General features: G+C 36.4%; 1 protein-coding gene across 4 annotated transcripts; it reads right to left on the bottom strand.

Moving 5' to 3' along the window:
* Window positions 1–500: 500 nt before the first annotated feature.
* Window positions 501–17,944, bottom strand: LOC129880376 (alpha-glucan water dikinase, chloroplastic). Of its 4 annotated transcripts, none has more exons than XM_055954373.1 (35): window positions 17,824–17,944; window positions 16,892–17,174; window positions 16,121–16,162; window positions 15,896–16,005; window positions 15,722–15,800; window positions 15,480–15,571; window positions 15,244–15,397; window positions 13,043–13,267; window positions 12,583–12,924; window positions 12,382–12,489; window positions 12,171–12,269; window positions 11,948–12,046; window positions 11,707–11,847; window positions 11,490–11,578; window positions 9,996–10,130; window positions 9,622–9,784; window positions 9,420–9,509; window positions 9,160–9,345; window positions 8,192–8,254; window positions 8,055–8,117; window positions 7,921–7,980; window positions 7,674–7,826; window positions 7,473–7,556; window positions 6,958–7,134; window positions 6,765–6,871; window positions 6,190–6,403; window positions 6,006–6,109; window positions 5,535–5,667; window positions 5,264–5,389; window positions 2,948–3,058; window positions 2,544–2,642; window positions 2,019–2,192; window positions 1,662–1,754; window positions 1,312–1,427; window positions 501–1,005 (listed from the first exon to the last, which is right to left on the bottom strand). In XM_055954373.1, exons 2-35 carry the CDS (start codon window positions 17,147–17,149, stop codon window positions 801–803), a joined length of 4,494 nt encoding a protein of 1,497 aa, XP_055810348.1. In that variant the 5' UTR covers window positions 17,150–17,174; window positions 17,824–17,944; the 3' UTR covers window positions 501–800. The 4 variants fall into 4 exon arrangements, with proteins under 4 accessions (XP_055810348.1, XP_055810347.1, XP_055810350.1 ...); XM_055954372.1 differs by having other exon boundaries at window positions 16,892–17,171; XM_055954375.1 differs by having other exon boundaries at window positions 16,892–17,113; window positions 17,824–17,943.
* Window positions 17,945–18,574: the final 630 nt, after the last annotated feature.

The raw sequence follows: 18,574 nt of genomic DNA, 5'->3' as shown, positions 1-18,574 counted from the left end.
TTGGTATCCGAGTGGGTTACATTTTAAGAGACTTACACTTTAAGAAAAGATCAAGATGAATATTGCACCACCAACTGGGCACAGTGAAGGACAATCAGTCAGTAGGTTTCCATTGTTCAATGGAAAGTACTACACCTGGTAGTAACTGGAAAGTTCCACACTTTCTACAAGCTGAAGATTGTTGCGTTACATATCTTTTGTGTTGCTTGAGATTTATGAGTTGAACTGGTTATGAACGGTCTGGCATCACGCACAATCCAACCTCCCTCCACTGTGGATGGCCTAATGTTACACATATATAGTAGGGGTACTTGCGAGGTAAAGCAGAACATTAAACAATCTGATGGAACAGTCCACTAGGCAAGAGACTGCAATTCAAACTGCAAGATCAAAGTATAAAATGAGACAACTGTTGTCAAATTCAGCCCTTCCTACTCCCTTGACAACTACTTGGAGAAAAAGAAAAGAAAAAAAAACAGAGAACACAAACAAATCACGAATGCAAGCTAATGGGACAACTGGAACCATCCAAAGGATTTCTTCTTTGATGCCTACATTATTCAGTGCATAATACAAATATATATAGTACAATGTTTACACATTTCTCCCTTTAACATATCGAGCTAAATTAGTGTTTACAAAGTTTTTCTTATAATTCCTCATATTGCGATTCCTACCCCTCAGTTCACACCCAATAGCTGAAGTGAACAAGATGTGATGGCTTTGGATCATGTATAATAAAACAGGCAACTTCATGGCATGTAATTGGTCACAGATCCGATACAATGAGAATATTATGATCACATCTGTGGTCTTGTCTGAACGACATAGATCTTTCCATCCCTCACTACACCCTCGATATCTTGAGGAGATCCATATAGCTCCTCGATAGCATTTCCGGCACGAGCAATGTTGGACAGGATTGTCTGGCGGAAATTACCATCAGTTATCAATGGGTCGGAAGAGTAATCAAGTACAACTTTTTCCTCCTCATCCATTGGTACACTGCAGTAAACCAATACAGAAGCTGTTATGGTGATGCTATAAAAGTTGAAATCAAAGTATTTGGTTACAGATAGGACTGCTATGAAACTGAAGCATGAAGAGCTCAGATCAGGAGTGTATAAAGGGTCGTGTTGTGATATATAGGATTGCTTTAATTTTTATTGATTTTCCTTCTGTGATATATAGAAAATTCGAAATATTAACTTCTGAAAAAGCTGCATTATTCATCTACCCAAAACTGAGAAAATGGTAACTGAGTAGCTGTCTTAAAACGTTCACCAACTGAAAACTTCTGAGAGAAGTTACCTGTCGTAGAGGCCAGCACCGGCATAACCTTCCAAATCTTCCCCATTGGAATCAGATCGGAAGATGATAGATCTTTTTATGAAAAGGCCAATCGGTTTGCTTGGGTAACCTAACACCTGAAAGTATTTTTACATCCATCAGGAGATTCAGAACAAAGGTGAGAATCTCACTCTTTCCCATTTAATTACCATCAAAAGAAGCCCCTAATACATCTGCTTGGACACTAAATAGCTTCTTCTCTCTTATGAGTGATGAACTCAGAGGAGGTCAGGTGGAAGGGAGGATATAATATAAGGGGTCTACAAAAGGTAAATGTGACTCTGGAAGACTCAACAGACACCAATACTCACTTGAGGAGAGTTGAGATCCTTTTTCTTGCAGATAAAACTCAAAGCACGGCCTGGATAAGCTCCGACAAGTGTTTCCCCAAGGCCCCTGACCACCTGTCCAGAAGGAAAGACATAAGCATCCATTTCCCTTAATGAAAGCAAACATATTCCAAGACATAATGCTTCAGTGATTTCTTTTTTATGCCTCTTGAAGAAGCTAATTTCAACTAATGATCTACCTTAAGAAATATGGTTAATTATCAAGATATAATGGTGGACAGAGGAAGGAAAAGTTGAGGAAGAGGACAGTGACATAGTTCATTTTTCAATGTTCAATTAAAATCCAATAGTATAATGAAAACAGTGATCTGATGCTACCTCGGCATATATTTCTGAGGAGTCCCCAGAAGATGGGTTGGTTGTGTGAATGACAAATGCATAATCAGCATTTATTATTTCTTGAACAAGGACAGCCATGCACAGATAGTCATGATCCAGTTTCACCTTCCTTGTGCTGAAGTATGCTCTCTCATTCCATTTTGAAGCCCACACCTGGAGAACAGAAAATATGAAAATGCATATCCATCCACTGGATAGAGATGTAACGGCAAGGAGTAAACATTACCCTTTTAACGGAAAAGGTTATCTTGAAAAGATCAAATGATATAAATGTAACATGTAAAATCGCCCAAGGTGCCAGTATTTCAAGAAGCAACAGATATATGAAATCTTTGAAAAGCCAGATACACCTAGCACTCCAAGAATGAACTTGTCCTTCACAAAATCCTTGACAAAAAGAGGATTCTGTGTAAAATATTACTATTTGTCTATAGCCTGCTACCTGTCACATCAAGATTTGAGCTACAGAATTACAAATATTAAGGAATGCTACAGAAGGTTTACCTTTTTTATGGCCATCCATGCTTGTTCCCACCGCTTTGGACCTTCATCACCAGGCCAAGGCATGCCAGAACCCTGCATCTTCTCTTTCAGCTCTTTGACCTATAAAAGTATGATGATAAGTGTGTTGGGCCAAAGATGTCAATCTTCTCTGATGTAGTATATATGCATGCCTTTGAAAAAATGATCAAGGCATCTAGTACCCTGGTCGTGAATTTCTTTTTATGACTAATAAACATGTCTGAAAGGATTGAATCAAAAGAAAAAACTTTCCTAGCTTGGTTGGATGATGAAAAGAGAATTAAAGCACCCATTAGAGAATACACATGTCGTCTCACCATACAAATGTTTCAGTAAGGTACACTAAGGCACAATATATTAGAAACAACTAGAATAAACGGAGATACCAATTGAGCTGGTGCTGAAAGCTCTAAAACCGTTCTGCGAATTTCACCTAGAACGCTGAACTCTCCTTCAGATAGTCTTTTCGTCAGAATTTGCAACTCTTTTTCCACTCCCTGTGAATTTAGAAAACATTTCCATCAATTGGTATCATTCAGAAACACATAAAGCAAAAGAGAGAAAAGGCAGAGAGGTGGATGAGTAACCCATCTCAAATGTCACATTGTGAAGTGCCAAAATTCATATTTAAAAAATCCCATGATCCAGGAAACAAATTGTACAATTATGAAAATGATTCTCTTTGCTTTATTATGATAACAGAAAACAATCTTTATTTTAGATATCTTTTTCATTTGTCTTTAATATCCTCCTCCGTCTTAAAGATCCAATGAACCAGGAAGAGAACTGTGCAATTACCAAAAATGATTCTCTTTTTTTGTTATGACAACTTAAAAGATCCTTATTAGAGTGAGTTAGAGTCCCTATTGGTTGGGGTGTGAACTGATGGCTTGCTTCTATAGATTTGGGCAATCTTCCCATCATGAACTATTTTTGTGGTTGAGTTAGGCTCAAGTTTCATATCTTTACATAGTATCAGAGCTTAGGGCAACCCCCCCCCCCCCTTCCCTATTTGGGCCCCCATGTTATATAATCCATGCTCTAGTTGGGTCTGGCCATGAGTGGGACAATCCTCCCCTCATGGACAAGCTTTCGAGGTTGAGTTAGCCTCAAGTGTCATATCTTTACATAGATTATCTTAGATCTCTTTCTCTTTTCTTCTTCTCCTTCTTTTCCTTCAATTGTTTAAGTGGTACATGCTTTGCATGTGTCTCTCGCGTCAATTAATAAAACTATATACAAGAAGAATAAAATTATTAAGAAAATAGCAACTGATGTTAAAATAAATTTTATATCCATCTTAATGATAGGAATTTCATATAGGAAGGTTAAAAAGGTTTTTTAAAAAACCGAGAACCTCTTTCTTTAATATTTTTATTTTTTTTAAAAATCAGAATTTAAGTAAGATTATATAAGGTAAAAATATTGATTTTAAAGTCTTAAATGTTAGGACTTTTAATATAGCTCAAAATAAGGAAATATTTAAGAAAAAATTTAGTCAATTTTAAAATACTAAATAGTAGGAGTTACCTAATTAATTGGTATACCTTTAATTAATTTCAAAGTCCTAAATATTAGGATAACAATCAAATGACAATTATTTGAGGAAAATAATAGATAATTTTATCTATTGTAGAGTCTTTTAATCAAGGATAAAAAGTTCAGTCAACATTTCGAAGGACTTCATGCTTTAAAAGTAATATAGATAGATAATATAGATTAATGAAACAACTTTGCATTTCAATCAAAAGATTCCTTGAGCAGTTCCTGATTAGAAGTCCTTCTCCTCCTCCTAAAAGATCCAATTTTCCAGGAACAAGTAGTTACTAGGGTATAAGTTCTATAGTATTTGATTCACATGACAAGACTTTCAGAGAACTTTGCCATGTGGGATAATTGTGCCACTGAAATAATGACTTAGGACATAATTTGTGCCTCGAAGCATAATTTGTACAATTGAACTTAAGCCCTAGGGCCTAACTTGTGCCACTAAATTTGTGCATTGCCAATTATTATTTTTTGTTGTCAGAGGCATTTTCGGCCACTTTTTTTATTACTTAAAGCTCTAAGTCGTTTGGTTGGAAAAAAGTTATCCCAAGATTAATTATCCCAGGATAAGTTATTCCACCATGTATATGGGATAACACTAAGGTATAAATAGTGGGATTAATAAACCAATGATTACCTAATACCTCCAACCAAACGCAGAATAAAATAATCCTGCATTTTATCCTGGGATTATTATACCGTATACCAAACACCAAACGACTCCTAAAGGGTAAAATTTAAAGACCAGTGATTTTGAGGGACAGATTAAAAAATCACCCCAAAATACAGGCATTTGTGTGAATGACCCTTATAAAATCTGGTAAATCCAATAATCTCCTCTTGTTCTTCTCTTCTTCTTCTACCTTCTTGTTCATCTCACCTAATCAAATTTTCTTCTGACAGGGAATCGACCATTACTGTTGGATCATTCAGCTCAGAGATAATTGTAGTAATTTGAATAATTCCAGTTGTTAGCTTGTAATAACAAATTAGTATCAATAAAATTCCCAATTTCTTGTCTCAATTCCCATTCAATTACGATATACAATACAGCAGCAATTAAAAGCAATGCGGAGGGGATTTATAAAACAAACAAGTGGAACTATATATGTAAAATAAGCTGATATTGTTTAGATAAGTAAATGGAAAAGAACCTGATTTATTTCGTCTGAAAGTACTTTCTCAAAGACTCCAAATGGAAGAGCCACTGACGTAGGAATTCCCACCCAGGAAGGCACTTTTCCTTTCAGATATGCAATATTACGTGATTTAGCTCCAACCTAAACAAATTATTATCATACAAATTTGAGAAATGTCACCAGAGTGTTTCCAGAATCAAGATCAGCAGCTTCTATCACTTAGGTCAACAGAAAAAGAGGAGAAAGCAGTTTAGTTTTCTAATCACAGTCAATATTGAAACATCACCATTTCACTCGTGAATTCATCTGCTGATATTGCGTAACAACCACCAAATTGCTTTCTCACCAATCTAAGTGTTGCTGAAGTTTCAGCTTCTACCATGTTACTTGAACTTTGGAGCTCAATCTCTTTCACCTCACTATCAGATGACAAAAAGTAAAACCAGATAAAAAGAAAAGAATAACAACTGTTAACTGCCACTCATATATTTCTTGCACTTCAGACAGAAATGAGTGTTGTCCAAAACAGAAAGTATTTCCTATGAAAGAAATTTTTGGTTCATGAGATTATTCATTTTTCCCAAAACAAAAATTTAGAACTTTAAGACATACATTACAAAACCATGTTAAAGCACAAATTTTAGGATTAAAACAAGCTAAATATTTACTTGCGAAAATCATGGTCAAGGAAATATTTGTTTCACATTTCAAATAGTTAATAAGGTTTTGAGAAAGACACACAATTAATTGAGTTTACCTATAGATTATGTCTGAAGGTGTAGGCTTTAAGAGCAAAATCCTTCCTTCCTTTGCTTGGAGGTCACCCAATATATTGGGATCAAAGCATGTAGCAAAGCAAACCTAACAGAAATTTCCTTCAATAATACATACACCATAAACTTATTTTAACACTCTAAACAATTTTTCATAGAAGAAACTACCTTCCCATTTCTTGCTCGAACAGAAACATGTGAAAGAACATCTGGCATATCTGGTGTTATCAGGGCAACAGCACCATCAGGAATTTCCTCCTCTCCTTTAACAGATTTTGCGACTAAGATCGTGGGCTTCTCGTAGGTTTTGTTCTGAACTGAAAGCAACTCATCCACAACAACAACATATCCAACGGCTTCAACTGGGCTGATAATCTGCCAACTGTTATAAGAGAAAGAGAGTTGCATTAGAGAAATAACCATGTCAGAATATTCTCTCCTCTCCTCAGGCACTTACATGGAAACAAAAAAGGAATATCTATTTTCTTTTATCTCTAGTTGCAATGTTCTATTACTGATTTACAGCAAAATCTCTCTCTCTCTCTCTCTCTCTCTCTTTGTAAGTAAGACTTACCAGTATTTCAACACCAAGAAAATTGATATTTTATATTAATGCACACAAGTATATCACTTGAAACTGTCACAGTTTATTTAGACTAGTAAATAGTTCACAAGAGTGCACATATTCGTAACATGCTATTAACAATATCTTAGAGCATATAGAGGTATGAAAGTCTAACAACCTTCCTAGATTTGCAGTTTTCCGAAGCACAGGGTCGAGTCTATTAAGAAGAGAGGATAATGAAGCTGCTGATCCAGCACGTATAATTTCTTCAGTAAATATGTTCAACTGCATCCAATAATCACAGAGATAAATTATTACGATAATTCCGTGCTGAATGTGGTAAGTAATGCTTCGAGTGACAGAAAACATACAGCCCATTGGTCCACCCCAAGTATTGATCCTAGATATTCGGCAGATGGCTGCAATAAGTGATGGTACCACTCTGCCTTGCTTGCAAGTGCAAGACGGGTTCTGTCAAGCACAGCTTTTGCAAATAAAGCCCAATGGTTGTCTCCACCATTGGACATTGAAAGAGCTTGATTCCATCCCTTTATAAACAAAAAGATATTTCAATCAACAGAGCTTTGTAATTGAAGTTTTGTACAGGATATAACGAAAAATTTTCAATGAAGTTAATTTCTTGTTTCTGCTCAAAGCAAAGCAGTTCCAACCTAAAACTACAACAACATACCCAGTGGAATCCCACTAAGTGGGTATGGGGAGGATAGAGTGTACGCAGACCTTACCACTACCTCGAGGAGGTAGAGAGGCTGTTTCCGAAAGACCCTCGGCTCAAGTGCCTCAAACCTAAAACTATTGAACATTTAATATAAATCAGTACATCTAACGAAGGAACAACAGCAGCACACTAAATATTTATAATTACCTTCAAGCAATAAACAAGATCTTCATTATCGTTCACAGAGAGTGCGAGATTTTCAAGAACGAGGGAGATGAAGTACATGATTTTCTGCGAAAAAAGTAGCATGACCATGACGAGAGAAAAATTAAGCTTTGAAATTAATGAAACACATTTAGACAAAGAAACTTGATTTTAAAACTGTGAGAAACATTTAACATAGCATACCTCAGGATTAGCATTGTTCAATTCCTCATATCCCCTTTCTACTGCTGTTCTAACTGTAGAATCAAGGGCTATGTCCAAAAATAACAGATCCTTTAGACGGTTGTTTGGTTTGAAAATCAAAGGCCTAAGCTCCTCACGAGCCTCTAGCAATCCCTACACATATAAGAATTACAGCGAGAGAAAAGTTGGTGGGAAGTACCATGTATTAGGCAAATGTTAAACAGAAATACAAGAAAGTTGGAGTTACCTCAAGAAGAGCTTCCACATTTTTATCTTCCACATGGTCTAAGACATAATGGAGGAGGTCCTATTTGAAGGATTAATATGAATCAATTCTAGAATCAGCAATACACAAATAGGATGCAGGTTGAGAAGTACTACCTGAAAGCCAGCTGGCAAGCCTGATACAGGATTAATCTGGACTCCAACCATAAAGCCTTCTCCCTGATGATAAGTACGCACTATCTAAGATGAAAGTTGCAAAGTAGAAGGACTAAGTATCCTGTAGACAGCATTACCTCAGTTTTGTAGCCCATGCAGTTTGCAATAGCAGACTCAAGATCTGCACCTGAATGAACAGCCTGCAAATGAATCAACATTAAACTGAGGTCTTCAAGCTCTACAGAAAAGATCTTAGGAGGTACGACCAAAGTACTCTCAAGTTGAACAGATAATCAAAAGCACACGTATTTAAGTAAAATTGCCCCAGTACACAAGTATCCTAGAGAAAAAGAGAATCACACCTCTTTAGTCTTTAGGGACAGTTGGTTTCTACGCCAGCTTGATTTATTTGGTAACTACTTACTCTCTCCATCCCAATTTATGTGATGTAGTTTGACTGAGAGCGGAGTTCAAGAAATATGGAAAAACTTTGCACTGTTCCAAAATTACCTTTAAGATAAATTATTTTTTAAATAAAAGAGTACACCTATATGGACTTTTTGCCAAATAAGTAGGACCTAACATGATAAAATGTTTGATAGTGTCATTAAACATTAGCCAAATAAGGAAATGTGTTAATTCTTTTTGGACAGACTAAAAAGGAAAGTGTATTATATAAATTGGGACAGAGGGAGTATTTCTTTCCTATCAAAACAGATACTGGAGTCACATTACATTGTTAGATCATATACTTCAAATGACATTCTGAAGCCCCTTAAAAGTTTAACATGATCAGGCATAGATGTGCATATTTACGTAAAGTCTATAAAGGAGAGATAAATTCAACCCAAGGCAGGGAAACACTAGTCTGACAACATTGAGAAATGGCACAGAAATGATATAACTGCAAAATCTCAGTGTCTAATAACTTAAATTATGCAAAACGGGATGCACATATAGATGCAAAAAGGACAAATTAAAGAGAAGCAGACAAGAATAGGGATAACAACATCCAGTTATCCATCAACTCCCAAACCAGGCATCAAAGAAATGGACACAAACAAAACGAGTGACGAAAGCCAATAAAAGGGATAGTGTTATTAACCTTCAATGTTCTCATATAGTGACCTAAATCACGCAAAAGGCCATCCTTTTGATCTCTTGTAAAATTTGGTTCAGAATGGATAGCACGGTCATAACTCAAAAGACGCTCTTTTGTTATCCCGTTCTCATTCAGGGTTTTCCAATAAACACCAATATCAAAATCACTCTTGATATAGTCAATCAATGCCTGCAAAAAAAGTACAAATTTAAACTACTACTGGGAAAGAAATTTCATCAATATTCCCTCTGCATTCTCAATACCTGACAGATCACAACATCATCAGGACTAGTGTTGTTATGTAGTTTTTGATGCCATTCTTCCATGATGCCACCCTTGCAGTCATTTTTCCTCTGAAATTAGGAAAAGAAATCTTCTCAACGTACTCTTCACTAAAGGGAAATAAAAGATACCCTCCCCTCTATCACTGAAAGGGCCAGCGAGAAGATGAAAATATATATGAACCTGGATAACCAAAATTTCATCCCTAATTCGCTGTCCTACATCCCCTTCACCTCCACGTCCAACAGTTGACATAATCATCCGCAAAATTTCACGGTACTGAGGGTAACTGGTAAAAGCATTCTGCAACAAATCTGTAAGCCTGTCCTGAGCTTTACTTATTTCACTGTAACAACAAAGACACAAGGAACAGTCAAATCGGAATGCTTGGTACTCACAACGACATGAATATTTCCGCAACTTGAATACAAAGAACAAGATTTATGAGATAATTTGAGACTCATACTTCAATATGTTGGCATTATAATGGAGGACAAGAACCTAAAGTTCAAGGATCAAAAAGGTACATATAGTTGTAGATATAAGAAGAGATGTACCGTGGTTTTACGTTGTAGTTTTTGTTCCATATCAGCTGCCTTGTAGCCATGAACCTCATCCACACAAGAATTCCAGCAAAACCAAGTTCACCAGCACTAGTGGCGTGTTCTACCAAGTCACCTGCAATATTAAACCTGTCGAAAGTAAAATATGACATGTTAAAACTCAGAATATCTTTTGGCAACCAAATCAGCAATCATGCATGTGAGAAACCATAAAATGCGGACTGCCAAATTACAAACTGAATTCCTCGTTATCTTTGCCAGTGGGTTCTATTATGCAAATAAGATAAATATGTCCGCAAAATGTTGACAGGAAATGCCAAAATGGGAACAATTAGTGGGAACCTATCTTCAAAGATAAAGCAGGAATTCAGAAAAACTCTCAATCAAACAACTATGCCTCAATTCCAAATTAGTTGAGGTTGCTATGGAGATGTCTGGAGGCTAAAGGTGTACCTGTGGCATACATTAGGGTGATTAAGGACATGTATGAGGGTGCCAAAACTAGGGTAAAGACAGTAGGAGGTGCCACAACTTAAGGGCAAGTTCTACAAAGTGGTGGTTAGACCGGCTATATGTTATATGGGACGGAATGTTGGCCAGTTAAGGTCTCTCACGTTCAAAAGATGAACGTTGCCGAGATGAGAATGTTGAGATGGATGTGTGGGTATACCAGGAGCGACAGGATTAGAAACGAGGCTATTCGGGACAAGGTAGGAGTGGCCTCGGTGGAAGACAAGATGCGGAAAATGCGACTGAGATGGTTTGGACATGTGAAGAGGAGAGACCCAGATGCCCCAGTGCGGAGGTGTGAGAGGTTGGCTATGGATGGTTTCAGGAGAGGTAGGGGTAGGCCGAAGAAATATTAAAAAGAGGTGATTAGACAGGACATGGTGCAGTTACAACTTACCGAGGACATGACCTTAGATAGGAGGGTGTGGAGGACCCACATTAGGGTACAAGGCTAGTACATAGTCTCGTTATTCCTACTCATTAGTAGGCGCATTAGCGCACTATAATTTCTTGTGCTCTGATTTCTGTTATTATCTATCACTTTCTGTACTTTGATTATTCTATTTTATTTCTGCCGCTCTCGTTATTTGCTCTCCCATATATGTCTTATCTAATCTTTTTCTATGCTTTTATTTAGCCGAGGGTCTTTCGAAAACAGTCGTCCTACCCTGGTAAGAGTAAGGCCTGCATACACTTTACCCTCCCCAGACCCCATGTTGTGGGATTTCACTGGGTTGTTGTTGTTGTTGCTATGTGAATGCTCTATATCATTCTGCTTTTTCAGGTTCCAGTATAGGATTCATCATTACTAGACTATATTTACCCTGGTCATCAATCTACTACAGCCTACTCCATCTGGTATGAGTCCAAGAAATTCTCAATACCATGAATAAGAAGTTAAGAGCCTGAAACTGAAACACAGAAAAAAGTAAAGAGCCTCAAGTCAGATATTGAATCCAAAAAAAGAGATCTGCTCACCGGTGCATAAATGACTTCTGAGCCTCACTTTCCATATCTGCTATTTTATCCAGTAAAGACTTTGCAGTTCCACTGCCATCCCCAGCAGCCTAATGGGAGAAGAATTGGCATACTCCATTTCAAAAGCTATGAAACAGATAACAGTCCAACAGAATACCAAAACACCAAATCCAAATGTATAACAAGTAATGTTTAAGAGATTAGGAAGCAAAGAAACCTTGAGTGCTGGTTTGGACGCAGCACCGAAGTCAACATAGAAATCCGACCCTTGGTTTTTAATCCATTTTTCACCAGACAAAAGAACAAATGGCATACCCACGAAATTGTCATCTTCAATTACTATATCCAATGATTGGACCTGAAAAATTGATTCCGCTGAATAAACCATGAGTGTTATACAATGTTTTTTCAACGGTCAAACAGTTTACATCATCTAAGGAACTACTTATATGTTATACCATAGAAGTTATAACATCAGAAGAACTGTCTGAAATAGGGATTTCTGCACCCTTGTCTGATATACTGGACCTAGGCATCAATATATTTGAAGGTGGTGCCTGAAAATGTAATTAATTACACAATATAATGGATAGAAAGGTTTTACTTCTCTTTTTTCCCCTCCTTTTAGAATCTTAAATACAATCAGTTATATAATCTAAAAAAGCTATCCATTCAACATACCTTAGAAGTTAGACCATCAGAAGAACTCGCTGTAAAAGGTGTTTCAGCAGCCTTGTCTAAAATAATTGACCCAGGAGGCAATATGCTTGAAGGTGGTGCCTGAAAATGTAAATGGTCACTGATTACATAACATTGGTAGGTGTAGTAAGGTTTTATATCTTGCTTCTCTGCTTTTTTTAATTGCAAGATGTGTATGATTTTTTATTCTTACCATCCACTCTCCAGGACTTTTGGATAATGCCCAGTGAAGAGTAATTGGGTGATTCAGATCTGTAGCTAGATGTACTTTTGTCTTCCCAGAGGACTTTGTTACCAGTACCTTAAAATGTTGAGACATTGGAAGATTCTGAATATGCATTCAAACTAGCTTTGTGTGGTTAGTGGTTACAGTCAAGAATAAGTTAGCACTCACCAGTAGCTCCTCATCATCGACCTTAAAGATCTTTTTATTTAGGATCGGATCATCAACCTGCTCCTCTTTCTCCTTGGCATAAAAATTAATTTTAGATAAAACTGGTGGTTCTTCCAAGACCTTTTGTACTTGTACTGCAGGACTGGAAGGATACTTATTAATAAGCTGCCCAAAGTCTCTCTTCTTTCTTTGGATTCTTTCAACGGCAAAAGAACTTTTTTTCAGGTGCTTTTGCACCTTAGTTTTTATCTCCCCTTTTGTAATCTTTTTCCGCAACTCATCAAGGGTAATTCCTTTCTCAAGCTCAAGCTGTAATTCTCTTCTTGCATCTTTGAGTTCTTCCTGTTAATCAAACAATACTTGATCAAAGTCTCACACCAATAGAAGACAGCATACCCAGCTTTATGCGCCGGCAGATATACACACACTACACTAACTGTAAGAAAGGCTCAGCATTTACAATTTGCTTCTCTGGAGGATAGTTTGGCTTTCCTGCTTTCTCCCACCTAATGTAAGCTTGTACTTGGGCAAGGTCATCAGGTATATCACTCTTTGTTACAGGAAGAGGCTCTTGTTTGCTTTGACTTTTATCATTAGTTTTTGTTAGCCTTGATCGAATGTCCTGTATGGAAGCACCACGAGCTATTTCCTCCTGTAGCTCAGTTCGAGCAGCTTCGTATTCCTCCTGAAATACACAACAGACAGTATCAATAACTAAGTAGATATCAAAAGTGTCTAATGGCAGTTGGTTAGGTTATGATATCCCAAATAAGGGAAGAAATATCTGAGTAGCAGCAACATGATTAGATTTAGAGCTTGAAAAGAATACAGTTGAGAACGAATAAACATTACATTCCTTTAAACACAACTGAGCTTTTCTCCTAACTGTTGCATTAGCTTTATTTTGTAGCAATTCGGTAGAAGTTAGAGCTTAAAAAGGATATAGTTGAGAAAGAACAAACGTAGCATTCCGTTAAGCAAAGCTGAGCTTTTCTCCAAACTATGGTATATCAACCATCACAGTCCGGACAAGGTAGCGTCCTTTTAGTTCCCAAATTAGAGAGAGCACGGGGGGACTTCTTTCTAATCCCCTAAAAATGGGATTAACACGCTTCTTCTCTGTCGTTCCTTAGGGGAAGGGATAGTGGTATCCCTTGGAATAAGTAGGTAGTTCTATTCCTTATTTCAGTATTGCATCTCCCTTTGTCCTACACTGCCTCTCTTTCCCCACCCCCACCCCCCATTTAGAGCTTGATAAGAATACAGTTGAGAAAGAACAAATGTAATTCCTTTAGGCAAAACTGAGATTTTCTCCAAATTATAGTATATCAATCATCACAGTCCTGACAGCATGGGGGGACCTTATTTCTAATCCCCTAAGAATGGGATTAACTAATCGCTGTCATTCTTTAGGGGAAGGGATAGTGGTATGCCTTGGAATAAGTGGGTAGTTCTACTCCTTATTTTAGTGTTGCATATCCCATTTGTCCTACACTGCTTCTCTTGCCCCCACCCCACCCCACTCTCATTGTTGCCTCCCTTGCAACATGTCTCAGTCTCTTTCTTTTTGTTTTTAGCCTTCTTTTCTAATATGGGCTCCCTTCTCGACTCCTAGACACACAGCTGACATATTTACTATATTATTTTGTTTTTGGTGTTGCATTAGCTTTGTGCTGTAGCAACTCCATGCATGTCACTGACCCTATTTCGGGTCTTGGGTGATGGCAAAATCTCTGAAAATATTCTTGTTCAGTTGGAAATGGAGGAAAGAAAAAGAAGCAACATCAGTATTTGGAATATGAGACCTCTTTGCATTTTTTGGTCACCTGGACTAACAAAAACACTGATTATTTTTATGTTGGGAGAAATTCATCAAACAATTTGACAACTTGTTGCTTTCTGGTGTAGTTTTACATACATAGATGATGCAGACTTTTTGTTTGATTTTACTGGTTCCTACTTCCTGGCTTTTTACGGACTACACATTCTGTAAATTTATATGCATCCACTGGATAATAATATTGTTTTTCTTAACTTAGAAAAGGAAACAAAGAAAAGAACTGGTCATACTCATTCATAGACTTTACACTTGATTTCATGTAAAGTTGGCTTACTGATTGCACTTGATTAAAATTTAAAGCCTAATTGTTGACTCTAAGACTAGCATTTTTTAAATTAAAACTACAATTCCATGGTAGACTTGAGCCATCACTAGTCTTGTATAAAAATTTCCCTAAAACCAACCCCACCCTATTTAACATCGGAGAAATGGAGATCAGAAACCAAGCTCCCTTGACTCCTTAGTAACAGTCTTCTATCTGCAACAGGGAGCAATAATAGTCCTATGGCTTCCTATCCATGAACCAAACAACCAGTTGACATATTCTGAGAAAGCATGCAAATAACAACAACAAAGATCAGCTGGTTGTTTGTGTTCATGGATAGGAATGCACAGGATTATAGTTGACAAACTAACTTCCATAGAAATCCTGAACTAGGGTTGAGAATTACAATATATGCCAATGTAGAAATGCTCGGCTTTCAGTAGTAAATAAAAGCTTGAAAATTTGAAATGATCAACTAGTGATGTTTTTGGAGCTACCAACAATTTGCAGTATGACTTCCCCAGAAGGTGTGGGACTAAAGGAATAAGTTACTTGCCTTCTCTTTCTCAGGGGTGTAATTCTGTTTTCCCTTCCTCTCCCACCTCAAATATGCTTGGATCTGTACAAGCTCCTCAGGAACTGAAACATCTTGGCCTCGTGTCTCTGTTCTTGACAATTTGATACGAAAATTACCACCATTATTCTTTAACCTGAAGAAGAAAGAGAAGTGAAATCCATGCAGCTCCTTAAATTAAAATTCTATGCTGTTCCTTCACAAAGATACTCATTTACCATTTATCTTTGGCTTCATCGTATATGAGAAACTCTATAGCTTCAATAGCATTGTCCCATATCTCCAGCCTCAGGATGGAGTTAGAGCCAGACTAAAGAGTAAATTTCAACAACAAAAAATCATCAATTAGGAATGGGAGCAGTTTGAATGGATGCCTTTTTCCCTTGTTTGTTGAATCAGCCAAGTCCTTTCATCATAAATTAATCAATGTATGAGAGCAGCAAAACCATTTCCAACTTACTTTAACAAAAGGAGTTCTAAGTGCTTTGTTCTTGTACACTTTGGTGCCATCTGGATGATCATTAGGAAGAGACCACGTTCTAAGATAATCATATAGAGAATAGTATAAGGACGACAGTTGTCACGAGTTTAAGTCTCTCAAAATGATGACAGGCCAATTTGCAATTAAACTTACTCTTTCTCGAACTTCACTGCCCCCCAGTGCAAAAACAGTTTATCACTACCATTTGTAACTTGGAAATCCACAAAGGACACATCACCTGAAGTGGAAGGCCTAACATCAACCTGTGAAAGTGCAGAAGCAAATTTGTATAACCAGCATAAGACATATAGGATGCCTCTTTTACAAGCAAGACATAATAAAAATTCATTTTGCTAAGGTAGTGTATCACATGTGTACCTGTAGCTCAATATTCCCTTCTAGACTGAACTTTTCTGCTAGCTGTTCAAAGAAAAAACATTCAAAATAGGTAATATTCGAAAGATATTTGCACGGCGAATTAAACATCACGGATGCTGAGTTATAAGTATTTTTTTCCTTTTTGAGAAAGATTCTGAGTTAAAAGTCTTGTGCTCTATATTTACCAATAAATGACATCTGGCTTTTGTTTTCACCTCATTATACATTCCCATAGTACGCAAACTATTCAGTGTTTGTTTGCTATCTCGGACTCTAGTTTTATTTTTATTGGTTACATAGGTAGCACTGAAAGGAAAAATTAGACATCTATTCTCGATCATGATTTATTTTTAGAAGAATTCTGTCACAGCAACAGATCTTCAAGGAGAGTCCCACTCCAGCAACAAACATAATGCAGGAATGAAAGATAAAATTTGAGAATAAGAAAAACAAAAAAGAAACGAGATAAGTTCAAGTAATCTTGTAGCAATCATCTGCATTTATGCAAAGTTATTCAGAGACCAGTGTTTACACTGTGAGTGGAAGACTATAATCAAGCTAAGCAGTCAGTTTCTAAGCACCAAGCAGAAGAAATCAGAAAGAGGAAGAGAACTGCCTATATGCAGTAAATGATGACCAAAACATTCAAGCAATGGACTAACAATGTAATAATAAGTGAGAAAAGATTCTTCAATTGATGAACTAATTGAATGCTAACTACAGAAAAATCACATATTGTCAATCAGGTAAGCGTGTAGGTTCACCATTTACCTCAGAAGAGGTATCAGTGGTAAGTACAGCATGAGGAGAACTAGAAATAGCACGCTTCTTTCCCATAGGTATTTTCTTTTTCTGCACCTTTAACCTGTTACCTCGAAACTCAGTTGATAAAGGTGATTTCGAGATCACTTGCTGTTGAAACAAAGAATTGCCTCCAACACATGGAGAACTGATTCTACTTTTATGTTCCAACACTGTTGAGGTTAGGAATCCCTGATACAGCAAGTTTTTCCCTAAGGAATTACTCATACTCTCCCACTGCCTAAATTCACTGCTAATATAATATAAAAACAATCAATACAGAAGCAATATACACAAAAGGAATGAACTGTTCGCGAATAATCAAATGTAGGTTGTAATGTGTGCGTGGTGAGCATTTATATATATCTATTCAGAACATGTCAATTCACAGAGAACACTTAATTAGAGTAAAATGCAACAAAAAACTTAGAGGTTTTAAAAAGGAATCAATCAACACAAGAATTCTTTTAAAGTAATAAAGTGAAATATACTCGTATGACTCGTGTATGTATTAATCAAATGAATTGTCGGTGTCCAAAAGTTGATCAAGCACTTTTTATACATACAGAACAGCTTTTTCCCTTTTTCTTTTTTGTTTTTTTTCTTAAATAAAACAACTCGAGAAATCACTAAACTTTTCCAGAAATATGCTGGAATTAAAAACTTAAACGAACTTGAATTTGAGAAATTAAGCTTGTTTATATACATTAAAGCATGAAAATACACCAAATTTAGCTAAAATTCAATTGAAATAACACAAATTTAACCAGAATCTCAACTCGAATACGAAAAAAACGAATTTCAGATCAAAACAGCTTTAATTTGGATCAAACAAGCGTAAAGCATATCAAAATACAAGCCTAAATTATACGAAATGTACAGTAAAATCACTATAAATTTACCTCGAATTCAGCTAAAAACGAGAAAATCAGAGAAGAAGCTTCGAGCAACTTGAAGAAGATGAATTCACGAAGCTATGAAGAGTGAAGATTGGACAGTGGAAAGTGGAAGACGAAATAACGTAAAAGGAAAAGCATTTTTTATTCATTAATAATAGAGGAAAGAGTGACGTGGCGAGTTTTGAGACGGCTTAATGGTGTTGATTGATTTATGGGATTGCGGGAGATATGTCACGTGCGAAAGATGGAGATGGCGCCAGCGTGGGGCCCGTGAAGTAGTGCAATTTGATTGGATGTTTTTGCAATTTGAATGTTTAGTTTTGGAGTTTTGTGGGAATTTCATTGCAACCTCTTCTTTTTGTTTGATATTTTCTTCCAAGATCTTTTTTTTTTTTTTGCTTTTGATATTTTCTTGCAGTAGTACTTTACTCTTAAAAAGACTTCTATTCTTAGCTATGATTTTCTGTATTTTGATTATTTTCATGCATAAAGATCCTAAATCATTCAGTATAAAAGATTTAAAATAATCACAAATTTCACCTAGCATCAAAAGAGATGGATAAGAAATAGTATTTGTTATGTCAATGATATCAAAAAGATATAAAACAAATGAAATTCAAAGATTCGACATTACTACATTAATTTGATCATTTTAATTTAACATTTTATATTAAAAGTCCTTTGCCTAAGTCAAATTTAAATAAATTACTAAGAATTCGTACAATTATAAACTCAAATTTACTTCGGGTGAGAA

Source organism: Solanum dulcamara, chromosome 2 (genome assembly GCF_947179165.1).
Source record: "Solanum dulcamara chromosome 2, daSolDulc1.2, whole genome shotgun sequence".
Taxonomy (NCBI): Eukaryota; Viridiplantae; Streptophyta; class Magnoliopsida; order Solanales; family Solanaceae; genus Solanum; species Solanum dulcamara.
Note: the sequence above shows the minus strand (reverse complement) of the source record. Positions and strands in the feature narration are given on the sequence as shown.

Coding starts and splice junctions, on each gene's coding strand:
- LOC129880376 (XM_055954373.1), bottom strand. CDS start 17,149: ATGAGTAATTCCTTAGGGAAAAACTTGCTGTATCAGGGATTCCTAACC. Junction 11,579..11,706: donor CGTCCAAACCAGCACTCAAG/GTTTCTTTGCTT, acceptor TTCTCCCATTAG/GCTGCTGGGGATGGCAGTGG. Junction 3,059..5,263: donor TTTCAGACGAAATAAATCAG/GTTCTTTTCCAT, acceptor CTAAATTCACAG/GGAGTGGAAAAAGAGTTGCA.